Here is a 19,957-nt window from a genome sequence, read left to right on the forward strand (position 1 = left end):
AATAACTTAGCGATAAGTGTAAAAACTTTTAAATAAATTTGCTGGGCAATGTTGCCTACCCGTTTTTGCCCATTTCCAAATAAGGCTCGCCTAAGCATTTTACAAAGGCTAGGGTTGTCACTTTTGAGAAAATCTGTTACAATAGTTTAATGACCAAAAATATGATTTTTGTTGTGTTTTCATTCGTTAACGGAATAAAACATCTAAATAAAGGATAATAAGACAAATTTAATACAGTATATATTTATAAACTTATTTTAGTGTACAAACATAACCTTCTTTTACTTGCGAAGTTGGGTAAATTAGATGAAAGTGACAACCCTAATCCGTTTTTGGTGGTGGGCAATGTTGGTATAGCTGCCAAATTACCGGATTACTTTGCCCACCGTTAAAACTTTTGTGTATTTAGGCCTTATTAGTTTAAATCTCAATAGACATAATCTATGCTTCATGTGTTATAACTGAAACCCGGAAATATTTGTCAAAGGGTTCTCAATTTTTTCTACTTGCATTCATTATTTATCAATTTTTTGCCCGCCGAAATATACCCTATATTAGATAACTCGCTCAAACTCAAAATTCCCAAGTCAAGTTATGCACAAGTTTGGCATATACTTTGTCAGAAATATAACCAATTTTCTACTAAAAACAGCAGGGTGGCCATAACTATTATCAATTTTTCTACATTAACGAATTTGTTTAAAATTGTCGTTTTGGGCAAAGTTTCCCTGGAGGCAAAGTTGGCGCTAATGACGTAACATATTATTGCAGGTGACTGTACATAAATGTTTCGGTGATTTTGAGATTATTTTCCAGGTTAGTTTACTAACAATCAAGTTATGCAGATACCGATTTCGTGAACGTATAAGTAGTAAGGTACCGCTATTGTTTAGCGATACCGATTATTTTTGAAGGTAAAACTATACCGGTTGAAATATAAAGATATTAAAATTACAGCAGGGACAATCATTTTTTATAGGTGTACCTAAACCATCATTGGCCGAGCGTTAGCAAAGGTCTCCGTTTCAGCTTGGGCAAAAATGCTTTTGTATGTTCTCCTTTGCAGATCACATTTCTCAACTGATTCTCGTGAAAATTTGTAAGCAGGTTCGATAGAACTATTCTGTTTCGCTTTATCCGCCAAAATGGAATTGCCACCCTGCTGAAACTTTATTTATTTAAATTCCTATTGAATGGATTTTGCACCTTATGAAAAACCGTATAGAGTAGTAAATAACATTTTACATCTGACTTAATGACATCTTGTTTTATTCGCTTTAATTGTACAAAACGCGTATCTCGACAAAGCAATAGTAGGTAGTAAAACAGTCAACAATCAAATGAATTAAATAGGTACGTCACGTGTGACATGAACAGACAAGGAAAGCAAGATTAAATGCATTGTTTCTCTTTCATCTTTAAATGGAATGCTTTTACCCTCAAAGGAGGCTAGTGGTCAATACTAAACTAAAAGTCCAATCTTAAAAAAACATGATGGGTCACTGACCTGTCCCAGTAAAGTGAGGTAGTGTGCGTGAAGTGCGCTTGTGTGTGAAATGGGGTAAATTGACAGAATCTGATATTTTACCCACCGCTACCGTCGCCTTAAAGCGACCATGCGCATTGTAGGGTCTACCATCTTATGGCCTAAATCGAAAACTTGAAATTCACATTTCGCGCCAAAATCAGGGTCTATACAGTGAACGCAAGTGGGTCGCGAGAGTAAGTGAAATTTCACTTACGCTCCCGCCCACTTTATTCATTTTCACCGTTCAGAACTAATAAGACTTCCCAGAATTTAAGTCCTCAATGATCTTCTTATTCAACTCTGCCAGCTCTTCTAAAGCCTTTTTCTTTATAGGCACATAGTCTCCCTTCATCGTAATAGAAGCTATGTCTTCTTCTAGAACGCTCTTCCGGTCTTCCAGTTGAGCCAGTTGGTCTTCGAGTTTGTTGAGTTTGGCGTACATTTCGTTGCCGTCAAGGCTTTCCTGTGAATAAAAGATAATAAGTATAATGAGTTTAGAATGCAGAAAGGGAGATGTAATTCAATCTCGTCCAATTGGACAAGAATCATAAAAAGACCTAGTCGTTTCTTAATATTGACTCAATTGTTTAAGTGTGTAGATCTTCCGCTGTCAAACGTCGGTTTTGTCGGAAAATGAGAATCACATACGTATTCTTATGCCAAAGCAACAGGCTGCTGGACTGAGTTTCCAAACTCTGTCTAATTGAATACGAATAAATCTGATGAAAGCGCTTCCTGCAACCTGCAACTTCAGCTTCCATAACCACGCTCTCCGTGGGTGCTAGCGTCTCTTTCAACACCTGTATTTCTACTGTTTCTAACGCTTTCTTCTGCCCCTCGCCCTTGTCGCGAAGCCTCTCCAGGTCCGATCAGGTTGTCCCTGATAATGACGTCACCGTACCTAAATACCTATAAGGCTTCAAGTATTTATTAAAAACTAACCTGCAATTTCTTCAATTTACTAGATGCCTCCGTAACCGCCCTCTCCCAAGGGCGCCTATTCTTCTTTATCACCTGGATTTCAGTCTCCAGTTTGCTCTGTTCCAGCTTTGTTCTGTTCCTCTTAATTCTTCACTCCTATCCTCTGTTCTGTACCTAACATGGCTTCAGGAATTTACTAAACTAACCTGCAATTTCTTTAGTTTACTAGCAGCCTCTGTAACCGCGCTCTCCGTGGGCGCTAGCTTCTCTTTGAGCAGCTGTATTTCTGTTTCTAACGCTTTCTTCTGTTCCTCGCCTTCGTCGCGAAGTCTCTCCAGGTCCGATAGTGTCACGAGCTCTTCTTGCATGGCCTGGGTTTTCTCTGGTAAGGTTTGGAGCTCGGTTGCTAAACGTTCGCGGGTCGATTCAATCTAAAAAAATTAAAAAAGGTGGTAATCAACTGATTTGTCATCTGAGTTAATTGTTGCAGTGTATTTACCTGCAGCTAATTATAGGTTATCTCTACCGAATTTAGACTTTTTTATTAGATTAACTATGTAAATATCACAAAGCAGTATAGGCAAAAGCCCTAGGTGTTGTTTCAACAAGATGAATTGTATTATTTAGATCCGCATCGGCAATCGGTATACTGCATAATGCCGATGGGTCTAAATAAGTATTACTGATCGAATCCAAAGATTGATGTTCCAAATTGCATGAAAATATTTGGATAAGTAGGTAGGTACCTACTACACATATTTGTATGAAACATTTAATTTTCAGAATGGAAACTTCCTATGCATGTGAAATTTATAGAAATTTCCGAGTAGGTACCTACTACTCCCACTTTCGAGAATCTTTTAAAAGATATCAAACTCAATTAACCAACCTTTTTCAAATTAGTCTGGAACCTCTCATAATCCTTCATCAAAGTGTCCATCGATTTCTTTCCCTCATCGTACACCGAGGTATACCCCTCCTTCTGCTTCAAAGAGTCCAGCTCACTCAAATCCATGTCAATATTAGAACTGCTGTGTTCTAAAGCAAAAACTATGTCTTTTTCCAGCTGTTCGATGCGGTCTTGTTCCTTTTTGAGGTTTTCTTCGTAAGTTGACATGAAATTGTCCATGGTTTCCTCTCGTTTCTTGAGTTCTCTGTATTTTTGGTGACGCTCAGAGTTACCTTCCTCTAAGTCCTGCAAAATAATCAGTTTAGTGAATGTTCATTTAAATATTGAACAGAACTGTTGCATAAAAGTACTATGATAATAAATTAAAATTTTGTCGTCAAGTGAAGTCGGCAGAGCTTCCAACGAGCAAGGGACCAAGCTCTAGGAGGCAGCGCCTGTTTACAACCATAAACTTTCATTGTCAAGTTATAAAATAATTTCAATTTAGATATACCAATCCCTCCCTCCAATTTCTCATTCTGCCACATATAACACTTCTTAAGTATCCACCAGAGTTTTCAAATTTTCGTTAAAAGGTGTCCCTGATGATATGATAAGACCTTATCTTACCTGTTCTGCCTCATCGATCAGTTCTTGAACCTTCCGTATCTGTTCTTTCAGGCTGGCAGCGTTGCTGTCCAGCGATTGGATTGATGCGTTGTCTTCTCTCACCTGGAATATTTTGTCAAGCTTGTATAATAGTACATTACGATATAAGTGTGAAATTCGCAACGAGTGGCGATAAATTAAAACACGATCGAAGGGAGTTAAATCGAGACGAGTTAAATTAGTTAAAATTTAGGTGTGGTTGCAAATTTACATTTTGAAGTCTCTTTCCTTTTTTTAGAAGGATTTGTATCACGTAGAATTGTTCTTATTTTCATATATTGTTACTGATGTACTTGCCTGTTGCAGAAGCTTTTCTCTTTCCTCTTGTGGGTCTAAGCGGTTGTTCATTTCATTCTTTAGGTTGTCACGCTTCTCTTCAGCGGTTGCCAATCGTCGGTGTAGCTCAAGTAAATGAAGTTTTATCTGGAAATATATACCTAGGTTTCATAAGAGCACACGTACCTACCTATATAGGTACTTAATTATGTCAGAAATATAAACTATTAGTTAATACACCGAAGACGTCTGCAAGGATACATATTCTGGAAGAGTAAGTGTGTGCATGCGAAGGGACAAGAGACAGTCGGGTGAATCAATCCGATAGAAAGTTTCTTGGCTTGGAACTCAAAGGAAGAGAAGTTAAAAGTAATTAACTTTCTAAAGACCAGCAGCGTCCTATAATATAAGTAGCATATTGACAAATTTATATTTAAACTATCTAATTTAGTAGGTACACTTTCGCCAGGAGGATAAAGTCGGTCAAATTAAAAGAAGTAGAACCCTACCTGAGATCCTGAAATCTCCTTGCTAAACTGATCCTTTTCCTTAGTCAACAGATCAATCCGAGTCCTGGACTGTTCAACTTCCTCTCTCAAAGCTGCAGCCGTGGCTTCCAGCTCGTTGTACTGATCCTTCTGCTCGGGAGTCATTTCTGATAATAATTTTGATATTGTTGTTTGCTCCTGTAAAAAAATCGTCTTTATGGTACAATCCTATATTTCTACAGAAAAACACTACCTACCACCTATACTTAATTGTCAATTGCTATTGCAATTTTAACCACTACGGCAGTCAAGCTTTCACTTTTACAAGTAGAAAGTAGAAAGAGAATTCTTGTACCACTAAGACTTATCCACAAAAGGATAGCACCTACAACTAAGTACAGTCGCCATCAGATATATCGGAGCGGCCAAGGTGTTCACAATATCTGAACACGCGCTCTAACGCCCTGACAATAGAGGCGTGTTCCGATATTTGTGAGCACCTTGGCCGCTCCGATATATCTGATGGCGACTGTACGTATATAAAAACAGCATTTGACCTAGACCTACTTAAGAGACAGGGTTAAAAAGGATATCTGTGCGATTTCAGGTATTTTTAACTATGAAAGTTGTAAGTAATTGAAAGAATGACCCTGAGATCTGAGATTACGAATACAAAATTACAGACACTTTGTTTCAAGTTACTCCAGTCGACGGCAACAAGTAAGGAAATAGCAGACTTAAGCATAAGAGAAACTTCGTCGACAACATTCACCAACCTTCTCCATCTGTTCCCTCAGCTGCCTCAGCTGGTTCTCCTTCCTCTGCTTCTCCAAGAACACCTGTTCCACCTCCTCTTGTAGCTTCTTATTGCTCAGCTCCAGCTCCCTGGTCTGCTCTTCCACTGAGTGCTTCGAGGCTTCGCCGTTCGCTATGCGGATGGCAGTGTTGTAATCTGAGAGGCGACCTTGTAGATCTGAAAATGGTTCGAAATTAATAGCAGAAAGTAGCTAAGGTGTAAAGGGGTTTCAATAATCTTCATGTGCTTTTACTTCCTTAACAATAGAGCTCTGAGGACAATTTTCATATTTTTAACACCTCACCCGCTTGGAGCCTTCTAATTGTGACTGTAAACAATGATATCTTTGTTTTTGGAGGATTTTCCGTAAGCTTTTCGAGCTATCATGGACATTGTCCATGTCCACTACAGTAGTCCGTCAGATATTTTTGGATAGTATTACCTATCTAAAAGGCACACAGGGCTTCAGTCCAAAAAATAAAGGGAGAAATAAAGTGTATTTTTTGTGGGTCGACATCATCTCCATTCGAGGAGTAATTAAAGCCATTGAGTACATAATCATTTTACCAGTTAATTCTTGAGCTAAATCCTTAACCCTCTTCTCATAATGCTTCTTCGCCGACCTTTCTCTCTCCCCAGCATCAGCTTGCTCGCTCAGCCTTGCGATCTCAGCCTTCATCTCTCTCACTTTGACTTGCATCAGCTCTTCCCAATAACGTTTGTCCTGGAGTTGCCGGGTTCGGAACCCGCGGGCTGTGCCCGTGCGGAGACCAGAGATGCCTTGCTGGGTTATCGGCCGGTCAATCTTTGGAGAGAATGAAAATATAACAAGATGTTATATATTGATGTTCAATATCCAATATAATAGTCAACTAAGATATCCATCAGATACCCTGACCCTGTTGTACTCCTAAATATTTTGGTCCGCACCTTTTAGTTAGGTACAGATAGGGCTGCCATAAGGAAGAATTAAATGTCCTGATAAAAATCCTGACATCGCCCTAAAAATCCTGACATTTCTTGTAACAGAGATTTGGCGAGATTAACTTGAATGACGTTTATTATTAATTAATAATAAATTGCACAATACAACAGGTAATACGATATGATTAATAATTGAAACCAAAAAACAAAAGTAGATTGTAACTAGAGTTTTAAGCAAACAAATTGATTGAGGTCTCTTTAGCTGTAATTTATCCTATTTTAAATTGTTTTAAAATAAATATTATAGTTCTTGTTGATTATTTACTACTTTTATGTATCCTTTCATTCATTAAAACTGTATACATTTTGTAATAAATATAACACGTAATTACTTTTTTTTATGAGGTCATTCCTAAAAATCCTGACATTTGCCAAGTCCGGCCGCAATCCGGACAAAGGGTCAAAAATCCTGACATGTCCGGAGAAATCCTGACGTATGGCAACCCTAGGTACAGGGGACTTTTCTGTTCAGTAAGGGTAAAAAAAATCCGACTCTGATTCTGATTCTGACTTCTCATAAAAACGTATGTATTTATTCCGCCAGTCTGAAACTCAGCATTTTTAACTTAATGCGTCGTCAACGTTGGTCCCATTGTGTAGGTACAAATCTGTATTGTTTGTTGTACAAGTTTGCCAATCTAAGATGAAATGAGTATTTTCTCAAGAATTTAATTGCCTGTGCGGAGCGAATTAGCAACATTTATCGCCATAAACAAAGCAAAAATGTATTTGGCAGGCGCTCTTGTTTAATACACAGTGTAGGCATGTGAAAATCATAAATAATCACAATTAGGTATAAACATGAAACATAAATAAACTATTACCATTGAAAAACCAGTCATAGCCGTGGACTGTCGGCCAGCTGTCGGCGGGGCCGGACCGAGTGCAGCCGTGGATAGGCGAGAGGCTGTGCCGCCGCGGTATGCTGAGGCTGGACGCATGCTGCCACTCCTGTCCAAAACATACCTACTCTTAGTGAAAATAAAATGTATGTTTTGTTACTGAAAGTTAGGGCTCATTTAGACGATGCGAGAACTCGCATGCGAGTTTCATTACATTGCGGATTTTGATCGGTCGGTCGAATTGGACGTAACCATCAGTCCGCAATATAACTAAAATCGCATGCGAGTTCGCGCGCGCTCTAAATCAGCCCTTAAAGCACAGTAAAGCCTAATTTATAGTTGTAGCCTACCTATTTAAAATCGGTCCTGATCCCGTCATATTAACTTTTTGGTTTGTTAATAAATATTCTTAACTTACGGGAAAGAATAGCCAAACAAACTTGCAGTTTCGTCTTATACTCAATATCAGCTCAGTAGTGTTGAAGTTACGCTACGGTGAAACAGACGACACAGACATACTCACCCACATAGGTAAGTACCTACAATACCTACATACATACTATTACATGCATAAATATAAATACTGCAACTGTGCGCATCTAGAAACCTAGTGTTCACTGTTGCATATAATACACTCGGGTGCAAAGAAATCGGACCACCCCAGCATTTTTATCATTTTTTCAATTTCTGTAAAAACTGTATGTGCTACTGTGACATATTATATACCTAATGAAAGGTTGGCTTTTCCTCTATAAATTGATGTGCTTTTCACAGGTTTACTTCCAATATTTTCAGGCTTTCAGGGCTAAGAACTTTGTCACCCTAAAAATGCATACTGGAGTGAAACTTATGCATAATGGGAAAACTGCGATTCTAAAGATATCAAGTAAAAATTAAAACAATTTTCAGCATTTTAATACCGTATATTGCCTCCTCTAGCCCTACGACATGCAGTCATTCGGTTTTTCATTGATCTTATGAATTTTTTTACAGTGTCTTGAGGGATGCCCGCCCATTCTTCTTCGATCGCAGTCTTTAGCTCCAGTAAGGATTCAGGGGCGGGATTTCTGGCCCGGATTCTTCTTTTCAGCTCGTCCCAAATGTGCTCGATCGGGTTTAGGTCAGGACTGCGGGCTGGCCACTCCATGACTCTGATGCCGACCTCCTCCAAGTACTCCTTAGTGATCCGGGCTGTATGCGGCCGAGCGTTATCTTGCATGAGGATGAACTCATCGCCGATATAACCCGCAAATGGGACCACATGATCAGCCAGGATTTCCTCCACGTACCGACGTGCAGTCAAACCGCCTGAATTCGGTCTGGTACCTGGCCCTGTGATGAACACAATGTCCGTCTTCGCTTCCAAAGAAATACCAGCCCAGACCATGATTGACCCCCCACTATAAGCAACACGTTCCTCGATGCAGCATTGAGAGAATCGCTCCCCAGGTCTTCGGTAGACTCGTACCCGTCCGTCATTGCCAGACAAAGTTATCCTGCACTCGTCGGAAAAAAGTACGGAACTCCATTGCTGAAGGGTCCATTCTTCATGTTCGCGAGCGAAGACGCGTCGTTGTCCACGATGTATTGGGGTGAGTTTTGGGCCATTTGCAGCTCTGTGAGCTGTCAATTCCTTCTCCTTCAGTCGTCTTCTAACTGTCCATCGGCTGATAGACACATTCCTGGTCTCTAGGAGCTTCTGCTGAAGCTGAACGGCATTCAGTCGACGATTTCGTAGCGAGGTAAGAACGATGAAACGGTCATCTCTCTCAGAAGTGATGCGAGTTCTGCCAGTTCCGGGTCTTCTGGATAACGTCTGATCTACGCGGAATCTCTGGAAGACACGTTGAACCGATGACTTCGATAGGTTGAGTTGTCGAGCCACTGCACGTTGACTAAGCCCTCCCTGCAATAGGGCAACTGCTTGGCCGGCTTCAGTCGAGGTAGTATCCATTTTTCTCCAGTTTTTCCAGGTTCAGGCGATGAGAGTAGTGTTCAGGAAGACGTACCAATCACGAATGATGCATAAACAATGATAATGACTGTTTTTATACCTAATGATAAGTGGTCAATTAGTGCATGCGCTAATGAGGCAGTTGGAGGGGGGTGATTTCCAGGCCCATATTTTGCACAATATCCATCCCCACCCCTGAATATTGATGTCATTTGATAGGGCAGAAAATTATCTACCACGTGGTATTTAAATTATCATGATCGAGGTTACAGTTTTTACACAAATTGAAAAAATGTTGAAAATGCTGGGGTGGTCCGATTTCTTTGCACCCGAGTGTATAAAACTTTTCTAGGACACCGGTAATTTCTAATTCATCTATTTACATCCATAATTAAATATAAAACTAAACTCAAATCAGCAGTTTACAAAAATATCAATACCTAAACTTCTTACCTTGACACAGCAGAACTACTATTACTATATTCTCTAAATCCCCGTCTGGACACGGGCCGTTCTCTCCGAACCGCGCTGTCCACTCCACTGCCGTCAGAAAAATCCATATTGACCAAAACTATTAGCGAACGCTGTTTTTTACGGTAACGTTCTGTGGCACGCGCAATGGCTGTGTTGTTTATGTGTTGCCATGGTTACCATTAAGTGAGGAGTTTGTTTGGTAGCCACTATGGTTACTGGTCGATTTTGTCCGCCACACTCATCCGAAAGGTTACTATAATCAACTATTATCAAGTAAACGAGATGGCGCTGTACGGCTCCATACATTTTGCGGTAACTCTGATTGTCAAAAGTTGACGTTTGACAATTCATTGACCGCAAAATATATCAGTAGGTACCTACAGCGCCATCTGTTTTGGATGTCAAACTAAGGGGCACGTTTTTTCTTAGACTACCTCTCTATAAGGAATATTACGCAAAACTCTGCGTAGAGGGCGTCACTAGCTCAATCACATGGCCTACCGTGAAACCCGACAATCGAATGCTCGGTTTCTGCTTCTCTATCACTCTTGCCTATTCGATCGATAGAGGCAGATAACGAAATTTCGATTTTCGCGTTTCGCGTCAGGCCACCTGTTAATAAACCGCCTTGATGCATCAATGTCATAGTGAAAACTTGACTAAAAACTGTTTAAGGCCTAGTATGTATAAGTTACTCTATGGTTTAATATGTGCACTATAGTTCGTTTTTTTTAGCATTAGAAATAAGGTAAACAATCTTGATGGGTCTTTTAATTGAAAACACACATTTTAAAAATAAGTTATAGCAAATATGTAACAATTATGAATCTAATACGATCATTTATATTCTTCTGCTTTCATAAGTAATATACTTGGTCAAGCAGATCTTGTCAGTAGAAAAAGGCGGCAAATTTGAAAAATGTAGGCGCGAAGGGATATCGTCTCATAGAAAATTTGAATTTCGCGCCTTTTTCTACTGACAAGATTTGCTTGACCATCTATAGTTACTGATTTTTAAAAAGCGTTTTTCAATTAAAAGACATGTCAAGATCGCTTACCTTCTTTCAAGTTCTTTCTAATGCTAAAAAAAACGAACTATAGTGCTGCACTCTGGCTGCAGAACATTGCAGTAAATACTTATTGCTGTAATTTTGGATCAAAACAAAATCTATTTCAACAAACAACTTTCTTTACAGACAAGTAATAGATTCAGTGCTGCAGTGTAATCAAATAAAACAGGATTTAAAAATAATTGTTTATTTATCGATACATAAGTAGGTTACTCAAACCAACACCCTCTTTAACATTATATAATTCGGATGTTGATATTATTATACTACAAATTCGAGTTTGTTAAACATTTCCATCTATCGTACGCGGGAAAAATGCATTCGTCTTTTGTGACATATCAGAAGGAGTATCTTTATTTAATTATCTACAATAATACATAAGATACAAAATGGTAACCAGAGTAGCACCTGCAACTTTTATTTTCAATGTACAAATGTCAGTTTAAAATAGCTATACGGTCTAAATACAATGTACAAATAGATTTTTTATACGAAACGTACATATAGCCAGTTTTAAACTTTCTAATATTATCTTAAAATATTGGATACAAAATTATGAAAACTTAATCTACAGTAATTTTAAGCGCCAGAGCAACATCATAATGAAAACGTCTGGTTTTAGGATGTCAGTATAGTCCAGGCGCTGACTGCAATTTTTATGTTTCATTGAACACAATAATGCTTACTTACCAATTTAAAATTATGTTCCATAAGGTAGGATTTACATTGTCTAGGTACGCGCTCTTTCTTCTTTCTAACAATAGTTTAAAACATAACCAACCATACACTGCTTAAAACTTACAATAAATTATATCGAACGAGTAATTCAATACGTAAAACTAAGTTGGTATTTAATATAAGATTATATTGAGTATTGGCGAAAACTTAAGAAAACTCGGAGAACGTATAAGGGTGTTAAAATAATATTTAAGTACGGAATATTATTGCTAACTGAAATATTATAAGAAAATTATTTACAAAAGACAATACAAAATTATTTAAACGAAATAGTAGGTACTGTAGACCGGGGTTACTTTGCATTTTGTGGGGAGAGTTTCATGTTTATACAGTAAATTAGAAAAAAATAATGTTTTCCCGTTTGGGCATAAGTTATGTATTTATAGGTATAATTGGTAATTATCACTTGCGTATGGACTATTTTGTAACCTCGATTTACGGTAAACTTTTCAAGTTATTATAATATATGCATTAGTGCCCTTAGTTTAGTCATAATATTGAAAAACACCATGTTTCATATGTTTCGCCTGTGTTCATTTTCATTTTTCCCAACCCAGTTTTTGACTAGGATTGACACCTAATTAATAAATATAAAACATTTCATAAGATAATATAGAAATGTAAAATCAAGTGGCAGTGATTTGTTACATTATTTTAGTAACTAGGTAGTTTAAATTAAATGTATCAGAAAATATTCTGTCAACATCTACTTGTTAACTATTACTCTAGATACATTCTAGCTTATTTCCAAAATGGATAATACATAAAATCGAATAAAAAATTTCAAAATGTATAAACATAACTAAAGCCATGGACGCATATTTGTCCAAACAAAAAACGCAACAGAATACAAAAAATCTAAAATACAGATTACGCTACTGTACAAACAAATATACAACAAAGTAAATATTTACAAAAAAAACGTTCATCTAGATCCACATCAAAGATACAGTCACATTGATATAAAGCATTCCTATCCACAAAATAAATATAAAAACTTATATTTGCCACACATATCCTTCAACTACATCAATGTGACAATACCTACTCCTTACAGTTACATTATTAATCGACTAACAATCAGGTGGCTATAGTTTATTCGGCTAAATTATGTTTTATACAACAATTGCCACATAAACTATAAATACAAGCTAATATGTCTCTACTGTGTAGGGGTTAAAGTGCATTTTAGTCCCACTCTCCGATGAACATGTGACGCGCGTGCGCCGGCGGAGGGGGAGGGAAGCCGCGGCCAGGCATGGGCAGACGGCCGTACAGCGCATAAGGGTCATAATGCTCTCCATCTGAAAGGATTGTGGTCGTTAGTCTTAGTGCTAGCTACGTGCTAGACTGTGCCGACGGAGGTTCCATTTTTACCAATTTTAATTACCAGGGCAACTTATCTTCCATAGATAACACAATTTTAAAGACGAGGAATGTAATATGTACCTTAAAATTTTTATCAATTTTGAGTTGAAAGGCACCAAAGGTTTTACAAATCAAGTAATATTCTCATGACAGCAGTTACTGTAATGTATGTTTAGCAAGGTAGGTAAAAATGCAACCGTCGCTTCGACTATAAGTCATCTAAGTGTCCATGTCAAAGTCAGTGCGTTTATGTCCATGCTACTTGTGTCATACAATAAAAAAATAATGAAAACAGCATATGTTTGGATAATTATCAAAATCAAATGATAGAGAAAATGGAAAAAAAATCTAACGCAAAGCGCGCACTGTAAAGCGGCATTGGCTAATTCGCTACGGGTTTTCTAACTAAAGATATGCACTACTACTATTTTATACACTTATGGTACCATGTTTTTATTCAAAAGGCAACACAGGAAAGTGTTGTGAGTAAAGAAACGGAACGTAACGTGAAGAAAAAGTACACAAAGACAAGTGGATTTTACAAAAGGCAAAGATAAACTTTTTGAAAAAAGAACAATAAGGTCAGAAACGTAGTAGAAAAACAACATTGAAAAGTGCCAAGTGCTCCCACAAGACAAAGAAACGAAAGGTGCCACAGTGACCAGTGGGGCTAGCTTACAATCGTTTATAGATAACGCTATGATCGAAACTTAAATAATGTATGGACATGATCACGTGACTTTTCGTTCGCTTTCATCCCGACACATTTTTATTTTTCGAACGGCGTTTGTCAATAAACAACTGTTTTAGGGCCTGTTTAAACATTTATTAGTGTTTAGAGCTAGTTCATACATGCTACTTGCGTTAAGTGGAAAATGTATGAACTTAAACACTAATCAATGTGTAAACAGGCCCTTGAGGCCGATTCAAACTTATACTTGTGATATCAAAATTATATCTAAATGATGTCAGTCGCGCGTGAATTTCAATCGTATGTACTTGTCCGTACATGTATGTCCGTGGTGCGAGCAAGACGCGGGAGCGGCTCATTCAGATATCATTTTAATGTCACAATGTAAGTAAATTCGAATTGGCCTACTTAGCTACGCCCCAGAAAGAACGCAATCTGAAGCAAGTCAAGCTAAGCAACAGAAAAATGTCGTTTAAATACCAAGATTGGAGCGAAGAGCCTTCAAAGTGCGGGTTAGTCATTATGTACACTAGCGGGGTTGTTGGATGACGAGCGGTCGCAGCCGGCGCTCCCTGTCGGGATAGAATTGGTACATGAGTTTCTCTTTCCTCGGACCGTACGCACCGATTCCGCTTTCGTAAGAACGGGCATGCCATAGAGCTTGGGGTGGCATGGGGGCATGAGCGAACGGGGCCATATGCGGCGGGAAGGCGGGGTGCGCATGGGCTACGCTGAAGCGCTTGCTTGGGACTGGGGCGTCTTTGAGTGTGAGGCGCTCGGTCATGGCTGGGAGGATGTGCTTGGCGTTGGTTTTAACGAAGTTCGGCACGCGGGCGCGCAGGCCGCAGTAGTACGGGTCATCTGGAATGGGAGAAACAGTTCATTAGTTTATCAGTTTTTACGCCTAGTAAGCAAACGATTTTAAATTAAGTCTTCTTGTAAATAGGTGCTTCAAATTATAGCTAGGCTCTGACCATGAAAAAAGTTTGCACCGACTTGGTAGGTAGTATAATGTAAGGCCAGCGCTTATTTCACGTATAACTTGGCACGGGTCGGATTAAATATTTGTACAATCAAAGTATCTATTAATTTAATAATTATATGTATCTTATTGCTTCTAAAGAAATACCTACATGCCCACTTTTGCTAATATTTTATAAGTAAGTAAAAACGCGATTGTCGCTTTGTCTATACACATAATCAGGCAGTGTATTGAAGTGTGGCGGGCAGTAATAGTGTTATAGAACGTCTGAAAAATGTCTTGACAAACACTATCAGTCCCGTCCGTCCCAATCCGTCATTTTTACATTTGTGTTTGCTACAAAAAGATACAATTTAACAAAAATCTACTGAGTTTTAAAAGGTTAGTGACTAACATACATAATTATAGTTTGTTGACTTTCCCCTTGCAGGGATATATTATAATTTTATTAAACAGGTACATTAAGTATAGCGTTCCCAAACATTGACACTGCCAACCGAGTTATCGTAGACCTACCCTATAGTATAAATGCCGAACAAATATCAAGGATAGCAAATGCCAGTGTTTGCGACACCCATTGTGCTCGTCACAATCAGCTTGGGAACACGTGCCGAGGCGAATGTGGGAATTATCGCTTTTTTAATTAAACAAATGGAGGTAGAATAGCTTGTAGATAAAACGGAGCGGCGGAGGTGCTCATAAATATCTGAACACGGCGTTATTCTCTTATATTTGAGCAGATAAAGAGCAATATTGTTTTTACAACTTTTACAAATTATATTAAATGTTTGGATTTGTGTTATTATTTACACTCCTCCGCCACTGTAAGGCTTGGTCACTTTTTTCTTTAGTAGGAATATGACGGCTATTTCAGTTTATAATTTTGTTTTTCTAGCCTAGAATACGTAGGTCATACTAAATTTTTGAAGTGAAAACTTCTTTAGCGGCGCTGGGCACTTTTTCAGGTGGGGAAAAAATGATAAACTCGAGACAGTTAAGGCGATCACGTGACCGTAACGTTTAGATGGCCACTCATTTAGATGGCATTTAAATCAATAAAGAAAAACTCAATGACATTACATGAAAAAGGTTCTAATCTTGTACGGGTTGAAATACGAGGACCTCACAGTTACATTCTAACTTTATATCACTCAAATATAATTCAATAAAGCTACATCTTGCTGAAATCGCTAATAAAAGTGAACTCTAGTACTGGTGAATAAAACTCAAAATATCATGACCAAATATATTTAGATGCGAGGTCTGCAAGGTAACTTTACAATTTCTATTCGAATTTTAAACAATTAACGCTACAAATTTGAATTTCGTATTTTAAACAAACTCACTTACCAGCAATTTCGGAACTAAAGTTTTTCAACGGAAAGGAGGGTGGGTCAGTTATACATAGTGCTGCAGACATTTTGGACTAGCCATTGAGTTTTCACTTCTGTCGGCACTCCCGGAGTGCAACCCGTTGTTTTTTTTACTAAAAACGATCTGCCGTTTCAAATGTCAATGTTTTATTGGATAACTTAATACGGGGTTGGCTCCATAGTGAAAGTTGTTCAGTATGACTTCGCTATGGTTTTATCTACATCAGTAACTCTTAATGTAACAAATTCACTGTATAAATCCGATAGGTAAAAGTTTCCTTACCGTATTTTTTGTTGTCTTTCCCCTTGTCGGACTTGCCGCGAGCGAGCTGCGGCAGGCGGCCGTCCTCTATGTCATCGTAATCGGGCTGAAAATGAATTATTGTATACTTAATTATTTGCTTTTAAGTTTGTAATCTTAAATGTAAATGTTTACATATCGAGTCAAGTACCTATGCATTAGAAAGCATTGATTGGATCAAAAACTATAAAACTCATTGTCACAATTAAAACGAATCATATTTTTAACGACATCTTATAATACGTTATAAATAAAATAATGGGCGAAAAAATAAAAACAAATAAATAAGTAAGTAGGTAAATAATAAATAATTTTGTATCTTGTTGCTCATTCTTTCATTATAAATTATAAAACAAAAAAAAAAGAATAGAAAAAAAGATCCGTGTTGTTTGTAGTTTTATAGTTATAATTAATTAGTTTAATTCTTAGATTTAATTGTATAGTTATAGGTTAAGTTTGATCTCACTGTAACACTTTATCAATGTTATGTACTCCATAATTGTCATATGTATCAGTATTTATTACCTTGTAAATGTTTTTAGCGTAAGTTATAATATATGTATGATGTGGGTGTACTTTAATAAATAAATAAAATAAAAATAAAATATATATTTTATCCTTATTTATTAACTTTGCCGCACTTGGATACATATAAATGCTAACCGTTGATATATTTACGCCTATAGAGCGTGCTGAAGAATGAGAAAATACCATTCGAACACATCACTCCTTAATTAATCTAATTACCCAAATATACTTGCTTTTAAAATATAGTAATAACTTCTGGTTATACTTAAATTGCTGTCTGTAAGTACTGGTTATTCGATAAGTACTAGCATTTGACTGTATTTAAAATAAATTATTAGGACGACCGGTCTGGCCTAGTGGGTAGTGACCCTGCCTATGAAGCCGATGGTCCCGGGTGCGAATCCTGGTAAGGGCATTTATTTGTAGAATGATACAGATATTTGTTCCTGAGTCATGGTTGTTTTCTATGTATTTAAGTATTTATATATTATATATATCGTTGTCTGAGTACCCACAACACAAGCCTTCTTGAGCTTACCGTGGGGCTTAGTCAATTAGTGTAAAAAATGTCCTATAATATTTATTTATTTTATTTATTTATTTTTAAACTTTAAAGCAGGAGATTTTTTAAAGTAATTTCCCGTAACAAAATATTTTAATTTAATAAACTTGTTATGACGATAATCCTAAGTTATTTTTACTTGTGTTAATTCTCCAATTTAACCGTAAGTAGTTTTAAAGTCACGTCCTACTTTAACCCGGCCACCTAAAGGTAAACTCGTGGCAGTCGTGGCATAATGGCCCGCATTACATCTCGGAATAATTGTGCATTACCAATTATCCTGACACGTCGGGTACGATTGCAAAACGCCCTGTTATTACCATTGCCTTGAAACTGAAGAAAATAGCTTGAGAATTGCGGAGATATTTTTAAAACAGTTGCTGATTGGACATAACACAAGCTCTAAATTATTTTATGCTAATATAATATGGCCGTTTAAATATTTTAAGGACTATTTAAAACCGAATACCTAATTATAATGTTGACAGTCTGGCAAAAGGGGCAACTCACTTTTGACAGTCAATGGAGAATAATAAAAACTATTACTCTTTATTAGACACTATGATTATCTCTACCTATATTATCAACTGATAAGTGACTCTTGCTAATCTGTATATGTGTTTTTGCACTGTTGCAAGGAACATCGTCATCGTCACAGAGTAACGAATGTGCTACGAGTTTAGATACCAGGAACCCACAAAACACATTTACAGGGTACCCCATATTAAAAAGTTGTTATAAGCTCTTAATAGAAATAATCATTGCATACCAGTCCTTGGACACATCTGTATCAAATCAATAGTAATTAACTGTTTTAAATTACACATTACAACACTCACGCGGAAAAAGTTATCAAAACGTGCTTATGATTTCATCCAGAAGATAAGACATCACTGTTAAGTGATTATGTTTCGACATCAATTTATAGTTCACAGTCTCTCACGTCCCAAATCCCCGTTTATTGAGATATAACCAAAATTAATCCTTCGTCGAGATAACTTAAACATGACAAGCAAATAGCTTTGACCGCCTCCCGTTTTTTCCCGTCTTTAGCTTTCTCTGGGACTTCATGCATCGTCATTTCGTCGTGACCGTCGGTCGTGGAATCATTTGATTTATCTATAAAATCATTGAAGGTAATATATCGGATTTGTGATCAAAAGGGCTTTTCAATTTTCGAATCGTTTTTGTATCGTTTAAGAACATTTGAAAGACGTTTTTACTCTTAAACGCTGTAATGTTGAACTAAGTAATGGTCTGATGTAACTACCTAAGTAATATAAGGACAAAATATTTAAGGAGGTATAGTAACTGTACATAATAGTACATTCAAAATCTACATTAAGTATATGACAAATAGATGCTGAAAAGTTAGCAATTTGGGACTCACAACGTCTTTGTCAGTTCAATAGTAGATGGAGCAAAAAATAAACATATGTACTTATTCTTAAAATCACGAGCTAAAGAAACGCTGATATCGGGGGGCGTTCATAACTTTCCAGTCTTGATAAAATCCTTTTATATGACGTCCATATGGGCATTAGTTGCATCCAGTCGACATGCGATAACATCATTGTTCGGCGCCTACGCCATATGACTTTGTACAATATCTAGTCAGCTGCTATCTAAAAGTACGTGCTTTAAGATTACCTTTACTTGGTAGGTCTTTGTTTTTTGAGTTTTCTATTTAAAGTTTGTTGGTTTGTGTTCGTGATAATTACGCAGATATTATTTTATCTTATCTTTTTCTTTTATTATCATGAATTTTGTTTAAGTACTTTTTTCCTTTTATATTACTGTCTTATGTCTAGTCTAGTCTAAATATATATTAAAAATCCATATAAATCTTAAAATAGTGACACACAAAACCACATGATTGTCATTCGCCAATGAGGTAAAACACTTTACTGTAGGTACCTATGGAATAGAGAGAACCGTTTTATACCTACGGCTGAAATGCGTCGTTTTTTTTTGTTTAGGTTTTGGAACATATTTTTTATGTTCCTTACTGTGTTTTCCATCACCGAAACTATTAGTTAATAAGTTAATATAATGTTCGTTCCAAAAAACTCATTTAATTGATATTATTCAATTATCTCTAACCAATATTCATATGTAATTGATTTAAGCCAAACATTTTTTTTAATACCCTTTCCTATATGTCACTGTCAATGCCCACTATCTTTGGGACCCGGGTTTTTTATTCAACGATCATTAATCACGTCAGTTGACTCGTTTTTGTATTCGATTTGCATTCATCAGTTTTATCGGACATTAATGCATTGTGGACCCGGGTATGTCCTTAAACTACGTCCAAGACCACCGGTGGACGGGCAGCAGCGTCCCTCAAATTCGGTGTACTCGACTGCGATCGCCAACCCGCCTGCCAAGCGTGGCGATTATGGCATTCACCCCCCATCATGATGAGCACAATAGAACCACGGCCCCGAGGTTCCGGCGACCCCCGGTGCTCTGGCTATGGTAGCGGTCAGGGCATTAGCGGGGTCAGGGGTGCTAAGAATC

The 19,957-nt window shown here is 37.4% G+C and overlaps 2 protein-coding genes across 6 annotated transcripts in view; both read right to left on the minus strand.

Annotated features, from left to right (window-relative positions):
- Positions 1 to 1,665: 1,665 nt before the first annotated feature.
- On the minus strand, positions 1,666 to 9,953 carry LOC134789632 (intraflagellar transport protein 74 homolog). 2 transcript variants are annotated; one of them, XM_063760210.1, is made up of 10 exons: positions 9,801 to 9,953; positions 7,376 to 7,502; positions 6,135 to 6,372; positions 5,548 to 5,744; positions 4,793 to 4,969; positions 4,305 to 4,430; positions 3,969 to 4,070; positions 3,339 to 3,644; positions 2,656 to 2,880; positions 1,666 to 1,991 (listed from the first exon to the last, which is right to left on the minus strand). In XM_063760210.1, exons 1-10 carry the CDS (start codon positions 9,905 to 9,907, stop codon positions 1,779 to 1,781), a joined length of 1,818 nt encoding a protein of 605 aa, XP_063616280.1. In that variant the 5' UTR covers positions 9,908 to 9,953; the 3' UTR covers positions 1,666 to 1,778. The 2 variants fall into 2 exon arrangements, with proteins under 2 accessions (XP_063616280.1, XP_063616281.1); XM_063760211.1 differs by having other exon boundaries at positions 7,376 to 7,499; positions 9,801 to 9,930.
- A 1,109-nt stretch (positions 9,954 to 11,062) lies between these two features.
- LOC134789638 (uncharacterized) overlaps positions 11,063 to 19,957 on the minus strand; it is a 275,518-nt gene continuing 266,623 nt past the window's right edge. For 3 of the 4 annotated variants that reach the window (XM_063760225.1, XM_063760227.1, XM_063760224.1), the window contains exons 8-10: positions 16,327 to 16,411; positions 14,313 to 14,549; positions 11,063 to 12,933 (exon numbers count right to left, since the gene is read on the minus strand). In XM_063760225.1, coding sequence (XP_063616295.1) covers positions 12,818 to 12,933; positions 14,313 to 14,549; positions 16,327 to 16,411 — 438 coding nt within the window. In that variant the 3' untranslated portion in view covers positions 11,063 to 12,817. Of the gene's footprint in view, positions 12,934 to 14,168; positions 14,550 to 16,326; positions 16,412 to 19,957 lie in introns of all 4 variants that reach the window. The other variant, XM_063760226.1, reaches the window with a different exon arrangement.

Source organism: Cydia splendana, chromosome 4 (genome assembly GCF_910591565.1).
Source record: "Cydia splendana chromosome 4, ilCydSple1.2, whole genome shotgun sequence".
NCBI classification, from domain to species: Eukaryota; Metazoa; Arthropoda; class Insecta; order Lepidoptera; family Tortricidae; genus Cydia; species Cydia splendana.

Coding starts and splice junctions, on each gene's coding strand:
- LOC134789632 (XM_063760210.1), bottom strand. CDS start 9,907: ATGGATTTTTCTGACGGCAGTGGAGTGGACAGCGCGGTTCGGAGAGAA. Junction 6,373..7,375: donor CTATGACTGGTTTTTCAATG/GTAATAGTTTAT, acceptor TTCTCTCCAAAG/ATTGACCGGCCGATAACCCA. Junction 4,071..4,304: donor GAGAAAAGCTTCTGCAACAG/GCAAGTACATCA, acceptor AAAATATTCCAG/GTGAGAGAAGACAACGCATC.